This window comes from Triticum dicoccoides, chromosome 6B, assembly GCF_002162155.2.
Source record: "Triticum dicoccoides isolate Atlit2015 ecotype Zavitan chromosome 6B, WEW_v2.0, whole genome shotgun sequence".
In the NCBI taxonomy this organism is placed as follows: domain Eukaryota; kingdom Viridiplantae; phylum Streptophyta; class Magnoliopsida; order Poales; family Poaceae; genus Triticum; species Triticum dicoccoides.
Genome location: NC_041391.1, coordinates 138,503,242 through 138,513,270, shown reverse-complemented (window position 1 = coordinate 138,513,270; position 10,029 = coordinate 138,503,242). Strand labels below are relative to the sequence as shown.

Genomic DNA, 10,029 nt, shown 5'->3' with positions numbered 1-10,029 from the left:
TGATTATTAGTAGTTTAGAAAGGAACCCCTAAAAAAATTAGTTTATAAAGGAAGGAAACTTAACTCTAGGTAAGCTCGTATGTAGGTTTAGCATTTTTGAGGAGGAACCCACCCTAGTTAGATTTAGAGAAAGAGAGGATTAGTTTGGAGAGTTAAGTAAAGAGGTAATTACACCGGTGGTGCTTGAACTTGTCATGGATGTTCACTTTAGTGCCTGAACTTGAAAAATACGTTGAACTGGTTCTAAAACTTGGCTAGCGCGTGCAAATACGGTGCTAAACACCTATGTAGACGTATAATGCGTTGACATGGCACCGTATTTGACGGATGTCGCATGGGGTCCATGTGTAACGATGAAATATGATTATTTGAGTGCTATTTGTATATATGACTAGTGGGTCCCACCTATCAGTCTAGAAAAAAATGAAACTAAAATTATGCTCATTTGGAATCGAACCTGCGACCTTGCTCTTTGATTATTCACACACCGAATAGCTTTTGGTGCTTAAATAGGTTGCATTCTGTGCCTATTTAGTACAGGTTAACTTTAAAAAAATGCTAAAAGTCTGTAAATTATAATTCATAAAATAGAAGTACATTCAAATATTTGTGTGTTGTTAATAATTACCTCCTGATATACAAATATTTGTGTGTCATTAATAATTACCTTATGGTATACAAATATTCATGTGCACGTATTAAAAAAAACAGGCCCCATATCATGCCATGGGTTATAAATATTTTTGGTGCATAAATAATAACCTCAATGTACACAAATAGTTACGTGGACACAGAATAAATATATAGTGGTATGTAATAAAATAACTTACTAAAAATCCTATAATTTTTTGAAATATTCACTTATTATTAAGAAAATAGTAGTTTAAATATAAGCCATGAGTGCTTAAAATTTTTTAGTAAGTACAAACTTTTAAAATATACAATCATAGATTATATTTACGAATGCTCGTTAAATACATTTTTAAATGTTTAGTGATACAAACCATACACGAGGTAATTATTAATAACACACAAATATTTGAATGCAAAGTTTATTATTATGAATATCATTTACAGACCTTTTACATTTCTTTAAAAAAAATAACATGCACTAAATGGGTCACTGGATGCAGCCCATTTAAGCACCACAAGCCTTTTTGTTTATCATTCATTAACATGTAGTGGCCAAAGTTGTCATCGTAGTATGTTTGATGCAGTGGTCAGCATATGCTCTCTTCAAACTTCAGGTCGTATGCTCGTGTCTGATCCGGCACTATTTTTAATTTTAATTTCCTTTTTGTTCTGACATATGGGACCACTAGTCACAGAGACATATATATTATTAAAGTAATCTTGCTTCGCCACTACACGTGGCCCCATGCCATGTAAGCAAATACGGTACCACATCAGCACACTATACGTCTAATATGAGATTAGCACCGTATTTGCACGAGTCAGCCAAGTTTTGAAACCAGTTCGGCGTATTTTTCAACTTTAGGCACTAAAGTGAACATTCATGGCAAGTTCAGACACCACAGGTGTATTTACCTCTTAAGTAAATTGTTTATAGATTTTTTCTAGGTGTAGCATTTTTTTTTTTAGGGAAGGCCAACATGGATAGGAATTACATCATCCACAAGTTTTGAAATTAGACATCCTGGCGATTCATCCATCCAGGTACTAGAAGTCTTATTACAAAAACTATAATTGGCTATCACATGAGCCACTTGATTTGAACTATGAAAGTAATGCTTAAATTTAACCTTCCCAATCAAAACTGAAACATCCACACATTCAACAAAAATTGCAGCAGCTTCATCCCACCATCTTGATTGCCCCTCACATGCTTCAATTACGATTAATGAATCTGATTAACTTTATGTAAGCTCGTATGTAGGTCTAGCATTATTGATGTCCAACGCTTCTCCAAAAGGCTCCTCTCCCAGCGTTTTGCTTTCTCCTCCCCGTTCAATCCTCCTGATTTCTCTCGCCAACACCTCGCGCCCTCCCGATCTGCTGTTGGTCAAGGATACCAACGACTAGCCAGTCTGTTTCCGTTGGGGAAAGATGTTGTGGAAGACCGTTCTCGACCATCAGCGGGCGGGCGGGCGGGCACGTACGGCTACTGCCGAATTTCTTCATATACACTTGTGAAGAGTTGCGCAGGAGCCACACCCAGGCAGCTGCAGTAGGAGGGCGGACGGCCTGAGCGGCCAGACTGCGCCGCACGCGTCGCTGCCACCATCGTAATTCTACCTTCATCATGTTGCCTTGAACGTGTTTGCTGAAATGTTTCCCCCCTCGATTTTCTGTTTCCTCTCAGGAACATACATGGCCGCGTGTGGCCTTCGACACCGCCAGCCTCCTCGTGTTCGAGTCCATGCCATCAACCTCATGTCTCCACCCAACCGAGGTCGGCTCTGGTGCTGCACACAGGCGGCGTCTCGGTTGGTACGCACGCGACCTCTGTTTCTCTATGTGATGGTCTGCGGTGGTCCATGTTGGCGATGGTGTGGTGTCCCCAGTGAGATACTGTTGGCGGCCTACTCTACTCTCCTGAGAAGATACTCGATGGTGGTCTGAAGCAGCAAATGAACAAAGTCGACGGGTAATGTATATTTCATCTAAGTCATGTATCTACCAGGTTTTAAGTTCTTGTGTGTTCACAATAGTTGCTATCTTGCCTTGCACTTGACTTAATCATACGAGGTTGCATATTCTTTTAAGTTTTTATTCCATTATTTGGACGCATTATGATTTGAATCCAATATACGTTGTAGATTTTGTTTTGTCCATTAAGACTGAAAAAACACCCATATGGACGATCTCTACATATTTTAGTCTGGCAGGACAGTATGGGAGAGTAATCACAAACAAGTTGTCATTGCGAAGGTTGATATTTTGAGATGTTTAGGTTCTCTTTCGGTGGAAATCACATCAAGATAAATATCAGTGTATATTATCTTCAGTTTGATGTGTATAGATTCCCGCTTCCCGCTGATTATCAATAAACGAACATCTAATTTAGAGACAGATTTGGACCTTCCTCTGGCCTAATGGTGAACTAAACCAAGAGTGTTGCTGCCGTGCTAAATGGCGCCGCCGCTACGGTGTCTGCTGCACCGATCGACGCCCTCGTGCGGTCCTTCCTCCTCGAGGGCCGCTCCGCCTCCGCCGGCTTCACCCACGGCCCGCACGCGCTCAGGTGGGCCTACGACAACGCGCTCGGGCTCGTCTTCGTCGCCGTGTACCGGCGGCTGCTCCACCTCCTGTACGTCGACGACCTCCTGGCCGCCGTCAGCGCCGACTTCGCGCGGATCTACGAGCCGCGCCGCGCGTCCTATGACGAGTTCGGCGAGATGTTCCGGCAGCTCCATCTCGAGGCCGAGGCGCGCGCGTCGCGTCCACCTTCCGTCTCCGCGAAGCCTGCTCCAGCAGCTTCATCCCCTGGCGCTCTCCAGCCCCATGGTGGCGGTGGCGGTGGTGGTGGTGGTGAGGGTGAGAAGACGGGTGATGAGTCTGGGAAGGATGACTCCGATGGTGAACCTTCCCGGCAGGAGAAGCACAACTCAGCAGCAGATGGTAGCGTCAATGGTTTGGAAGAGAATTCTCATACCGGCCATGGTGGTGTTGTTGTGAAAAGGGAGGAGGAAGGAGGTCCCAACAACGGGGCTTTTAATTTGGAAAACATAAAAAAGATCTTTTTTCCGCACAATGATAAAGGCGGAGACAAGCCGAAGAGACCTGTGCACAAGGATAAGAAACCGAGACCAGGGAGAGACAAGAAACCTGTACCCGAGGATAAGAAACCATCCGAGAAGAAGTTGGATTACTCCAACCCGGCGGATCATAGCGGAGGGGCTGGGAAGCAGACGGCTGTCAACCAGGGGAAGAGCATGATGGACAAGGATGAAGCTGTGAGGAGCACAGCAAAGGATGGATGGTTCTCCTCAATGTTCAGGAGCATTGCAGGTAGCAATGCAGAACTGAAGGAGTCTGATCTGCAACCTGCACTCAAATCTCTGAAAGACCGGCTCATGACCAAGAATGTAGCCGAGGAAATTGCAGAGAAGCTCTGTGAATCAGTTGCGGCTAGCCTCCTAGGCAAGAAGCTTGGATCGTTCACACGGATATCCTCTTCTGTTCAGGCAGCTATGGAAGAGGCTCTGGTCCGCATTTTGACCCCAAGGCGATCTATTGATGTACTGAGAGATGTTCATGCTGCCAAGGACCGTGGCACACCGTATGTCATAGTCTTTGTTGGGGTTAATGGGGTAGGCAAATCCACTAACCTCGCAAAGGTTGCTTATTGGCTTCTTCAACATGATCTTAGTGTCACGCTGGCAGCATGTGACACCTTTAGATCTGGCGCTGTTGAGCAGCTGCGCACACATGCTCGCAGGCTTCAGATTCCAATATTTGAGAAAGGATACGAAAGGGATCCAGCTGTAGTGGCGAAGGGTGCGATTCAGGAAGCCACTCGGAATAAATCAGACGTTGTTCTTGTCGACACTGCAGGGCGTATGCAAGATAATGAGCCACTCATGAGGGCACTCTCCAAGCTCATCAATCTCAATAACCCGGATCTGGTTTTGTTTGTGGGAGAAGCTCTGGTGGGAAATGATGCTGTTGATCAGCTCACCAAGTTTAGCCAGAAACTGACAGACCTTTCCACTGCTCCCACTGCTAGATCGATAGATGGCATCCTGCTTACCAAGTTTGACACCATTGATGACAAGGTTGGAGCAGCGCTTTCCATGGTGTATGTATCTGGAGCTCCTGTCATGTTCGTTGGCTGTGGTCAGTCTTACACTGACCTCAAGAAGCTCAACGTAAAATCCATTGTCAATACCCTCCTGGAGTGAATACTGCGTGCTGCACTCCCATATTTACTTCATAAATAAGCCTTCTTATCTTTTTAAACCTCCATGACTTTGCCGTTGTCACTAATAATTATGTGTAATTCATGGTTTGCTACTTATGTAAGGGCTGGAACTAGAAATTTCTGTGTTACTTTTAAGAATTTTTCATGTATATTCATTTGGCTCTTGTTTACTTCCTAGTTAAGATTACAAGAAATTATTATCTACTCAATCTTTGGAGCAAGAGGATTATGGTACAAATTTCAGTTGAGCTCAAAGTAACAGACGCATGTGGTTCCATTATTTCGTTTTGATACGAAGCGCTAGGAACGAGAGGTGTGCAATCAAGCCTACTGAAACTTGTTGAGTGCCAATTCCATTGATGAAACAGATGATACTCTGAACAATTTTGGTACTTCGTCGCCTTAGCTTCAGCCTCTGAAGCTGGCAATCTGTATCCAGTTCGCTTTATTTGCCAACCTCTTGTACGCATAATAAATTGTCTCGTGCTGAGCACGCCTCATGCAATACTGTACAATAGAGGCGAGGCCAGATAACAGTGCCAGTCTTCCCTCACCTGAATCCCCTCATCGTCAGTCTGTTAGCTTACATTGTGATGTTATCAGATGTTTCTCAAAGTTTACTTACGCTCCTGTATCACTGAATATCCAAGTTGCAAATTTTATCGGATCGTGTTGGAACTCGGCTCCGTTCTTCAGATTGATTCGTATCATACTCATAGATTGCAAGTGTGTGCCAAAGTAATAGTTCCAAAAACAAAGTGTGCCGAAGGGAGTAAGGGACTAATCTAAATATATAGCATAGGATGAAAATCAAGATAGAAAGAAGAAACTATCACTAGACATGAAATTGTAATCAAATGAGCTCCAGAAATAAGAGAAATGCATGCAGATATAATGGTAATCAAATGAGAATTTCAGAATGTTTTGAAGAGACAGCAAGCTTGCAACCATAAACTTCTGGAGCAGAGCAGTCTAAAAAGCACCCTCCATTAATTACTTCGAATTATAAGCACATGAAAAAGAAGGGATTCAGTCTCAACAGACACCTTTTTCATAGTTGAATTGGCACACCTCCAGAATGGCATATTGTCTTTCAGAGAGCTGCTTTAGTGATGGAATATTCCTTCGTGAACACCTTATCAATGAACTGAACATCCTCGAATAATAAGCCATCTCACACCGGATAAATTGTTCAGATGCACGCATTTGGTAGCCTCATCGAGACTTCTACAATATTATCCAGACATCAACATTTTCTGATTTTAGTATAGTTGAGTAACATATTTTCGTGCATCACATGTTGCTCAATTCTATGGTAATCACAGAGATATTTTTAGTATATACCAAATACATGTTTTTATCTGTGAATATCAGCAAGTATCACAGAGCGAATAGGTGTTTTAATCCCTGACTATCAGTGAGTATCACAGAGCGAGAACTTCAAGCCTTTGTAGCAAAACAGTATTGTAAGGGCAAGAACTGTACCAAATGAGAGTTGTCCTTTGGTGAGATCTGTTTCCGAACCTGTGGTGTATAGACAGCACCGTCACCGGGCAACTAAGTAAAACTCAATTGGCAATCAATGTCAACAAAAAACACATTAGCTTTTCATTTTGTCAAGCTAATCTGGATCTGACAGAAAAAAATACATTGGGTTAAAACGTACACGCCAAAAACACCATTATATTTTCAGTTCCATCACATCAGCTATCTAATCAGGCAACACTCTAGTAATTTGCAATTACTTAGTTTACTTTGATGCCGACATGCAACGTTTACCAAAAACTAAACTGAAGTACCAATCTGATTTACATTTACTCCCTCCGTCTCAAAATAAGTGTTTTTGATTTAGTACAACTTTGTACCAAAGTTGTACTAATTCACTTATATTGGGACAGAGGGAGTAGCTTCTTAGCAAAACAGTTTAACTATCAAGTCAATGTGCCAGTAAAAATAAAACATGAAACAGTAAAAAGGTTTTGCTGCAACAATAATTGAAATAATGCAGCAATGTTCTCCATCCAATATGATGCCAGAAACATAAGTTGTGAGATAAAGGTTAACACTCTCGCCCAACATCAGTTCTTCCATTTTTACAGCAGCCACTGAGAAGTGCTGCATACTTAAACTAGGCCTCACACCAACCGATACCAGCGCATTAGGTATTCTGAGAGCTTCCATCTTGGCAACTAAGCAATATCCACCGGTAACTGAAGTAAATGTAATAGCATCAGGCCTCTCACCAGTGCGGATAACCAAGTCAAAGATAATTTATCCTTCCATTACCATTACCCTTCTGCAGCCTATGACCAACATTCTTGTTCTTCATTTCAGTAATCAATTCTTTGGCTTTTAAGGAATCACCATGACGAAAATAGCCCTGGATCATGCACCTGTAAACAGTTGCGTCATGAGGTACCCTGGATCAATTCCTTGGCTTTTCCGCGGTCTAGGATGGATACCCTTGGTCTTCATTTCAGTAATCAATTCCTTTGCTTTCAAGAAATCACCATGATTTAAGTAACCCTGAATCATGCACCTGTAAACAGTTGCGTTATGTGGTACTCCCATACCGATCATCTCATTGAAATTTTCCATAGCATCATCCATCATGCCCACTCTGCAATACCCGGCTATCACAGCTAAATATGTGACTTCATCAGGGTTCACTCCCTGCTTCAACATGTCTTTGAAGAAAAGAATAGCCACATCCATCATCCCACACTTAGCATATGCATTAATCAGTATGTTGAAACAATGGAGATCGGGTACAATACCATCTCTTGCCATCAGCTCACAGAGATCAGTCATTTCAACAAGGGATCCTTCTTTAGCGTACCCACGAAACATAATAGCATATGAGACTATATTAGGTTTATGGCCCTTCTCAACCATGGAATAAAAAAATTCTGCAGCTTCTTTGATTCTTCCATGCTTGCAAAGGTAGTCCATGACTGTGTTGCAAGTAAAAACAGTTGGTTTGACGCCTTGACTTCTCATTTTGTCCAACAACCTAACGACCTCTTCAAACTGGCCCGAAATGGAATATCCATGGATCAGTTTATTATATGTCACAATATCCGGTTGAACCCCACTATCAACCATTTGTCTTAGGACCAATTTTGCCTTGTCCATTGCTCTTGCTTTGCACATTGCATCAATAATGGAATTATATGTCCACACATCAGGCACGACCCCCCGCTGTTTCATTTCATGGAATAGATTGCATGCTTTGCTTACTTCACCCTCCTTAAACAAGCCATCGATTACCATGTTGTATGATACCACGTTGGGTGAGTGGCCAGCTCCTTTTTTGACCATCATCTGGAGCAGATTAAGTGCAAGCTGGCTCCTCCCCTCATTGCAGAAGCCCTTGAGGATTGTTGAGTAGGAGATGACATCAGGCATGTCTCCGGGCATCCTGTGAAGCAGCACTCCCACAGCCTCGTCTATCCGCTTCATGTCACAGAGGCACTTGAATAGGCTGGTGAAGGTAACGACGTTCGCCATGAGGCCTGTCTTGAGGAGGCGGCCAAAGAAGGCGGGCCCTAGCTCTGGGCGGTGCGAGCGGCAGCAGCAGTCAATTAGTATGCTGTAGGTGAAAATGTTGGGCGTTATCACCTGGTGGCCTTCTCGAGCCATGCGGTTAAAGAGAGCAATGGCTAGAGCAGGGCCGTCGGTGCAGGCAGCGGAGGGCAGCGCACGCGCGAGGGAAGCAAATAAGCCGTTGAGTGCGCACGCTGATACCGGAACCGTTTGGCGCAGCAATTTGTCGAACAGTTGGTGTGCGCGCTCCGGCTGGAGCGTCCCAGAGTCCAGATGATCCTTGAGTTTGTTTAGCAGCTGCTGGTTGGCGCGTGCGGAGACGGTGCTGGAGGACGAGCCGGGTCGCACGCATGGCATTGCCGCAGATTGCGAATGTCGGTGCCGACAAGGCTGGATAACGGACGGAGGTCAGACACTCAGCCCAACTTGGAACTAGACTGAACTTCCTTTCCAGGCTTAGGAGCAGATCAAATCTGTAAATCTGTAATCAAATTCAGATGGGATGGCAAATCATTTTGCTTTCTACTCAACAATCGAACATTCAGCACAGAAATCTAACCTTGGACTCACCGAATCATGCAGTTTCCACTCCCCTAATCGCAGGCCATGGGGGTTCTCTTGTCACAACAATGCTGGAGACCGGGGGGAGGGTGGGTGGAATGCAGTCGCGGCACAGCGGAGGGTCCGTCCTACCGGCGCCCTTCGCGGTGGTGGCGGGCGACCTGGTCGGTGGATGGCGCGGAGCGAAGCTGGCGCTCGAAGGAAGATGAGAGGCACATCCACGAGGAATAGAGATGGGGCGACGGAGGAAGTGGGCAGCGACGGCGTGTTTGCAGGCGGCCACAATGGGGGGAGTGGTCAGTGGTTGAAGCAACAAAGAAATCACATGAGAAAACCAACCATTGTCAGTTATGTCCTGCGGTCCTGCCCCAGCGTGACTGAATGTCTTATCTTTCTGTTCACGGGAAAAGATGAGATTTCTCTTTTTTTCAAAAAGAATTTAGATATATTATAAAAGTTCACCAAAAGTATAAAGTATCGTTAATATAATTAAAATTACGTCAAGGTTCCTAGACCACCAGACGATCACAACGTTGACAAAACGAGCCGCCGTAATTCTTTAACATTTTGATTGACACCTGCAATATATCAGCGTTCAGTCGAAGACTGCATCGACAAGTGCATCATTAATTCATTATCACATACGAGCTGGGCAATCTTCTGGCCTTAAGCTGCATCGTCAATTCCGACTAACGCGACAGCTACCTGGAAAAGACATAGAATACAACAATAGATGCACCTCAAAGACAGGCAAATCACTAAGAGCATCTCCAACAATAATGTGCAATAACTGCCTTTCGGGTCTTAGGGCCAGAAAAACACTTTCAAAAGCCGCCCTATAGCTATACCGTGCAAAATTTTAGGTAAAAACCAAAAGTGATGCGTCGGGAGCCCAACCGCCAATCGTTGAACATTCATCGCTACCTCACCCGCCCCACTGGGTCAGCCAATTTTGGTCGTCGGCCGCCACCGCGACTACCACTCCCGTGGTTGCCCCCAAGCCCTGTCACCACCCCACCGCTCAATGTTGCCACTCG

General features: G+C 44.2%; 2 protein-coding genes across 3 annotated transcripts in view; one reads left to right on the top strand and one right to left on the bottom strand.

Moving 5' to 3' along the window:
* The window catches only part of LOC119320898 (signal recognition particle receptor subunit alpha-like), a 66,019-nt gene extending 60,985 nt beyond the window's left edge, over positions 1-5,034 (top strand). Inside the window, exon 8 of the mRNA XM_037594807.1 lies at positions 3,075-5,034. Coding sequence (XP_037450704.1) covers positions 3,075-4,865 — 1,791 coding nt within the window. The 3' untranslated portion in view covers positions 4,866-5,034. The remainder of the gene's footprint in view (positions 1-3,074) is intronic.
* Positions 5,035-6,854: 1,820 nt separating this feature from the next.
* On the bottom strand, positions 6,855-9,265 carry LOC119320417 (protein Rf1, mitochondrial-like). Of its 2 annotated transcripts, none has more exons than XM_037594516.1 (2): positions 8,991-9,265; positions 6,855-8,912 (listed from the first exon to the last, which is right to left on the bottom strand). In XM_037594516.1, the coding sequence occupies exon 2, from the start codon at positions 8,786-8,788 to the stop codon at positions 7,271-7,273; it is 1,518 nt and encodes a 505-aa protein (XP_037450413.1). In that variant the 5' UTR covers positions 8,789-8,912; positions 8,991-9,265; the 3' UTR covers positions 6,855-7,270. The 2 variants fall into 2 exon arrangements, with proteins under 2 accessions (XP_037450413.1, XP_037450412.1); XM_037594515.1 differs by having other exon boundaries at positions 9,002-9,265.
* Positions 9,266-10,029: the final 764 nt, after the last annotated feature.

Bases quoted from the DNA above. Each gene is read 5' to 3' on its own strand.
- LOC119320417 (XM_037594516.1), bottom strand. From the start codon at position 8,788: ATGCCATGCGTGCGACCCGGCTCGTCCTCCAGCACCGTCTCCGCACGC.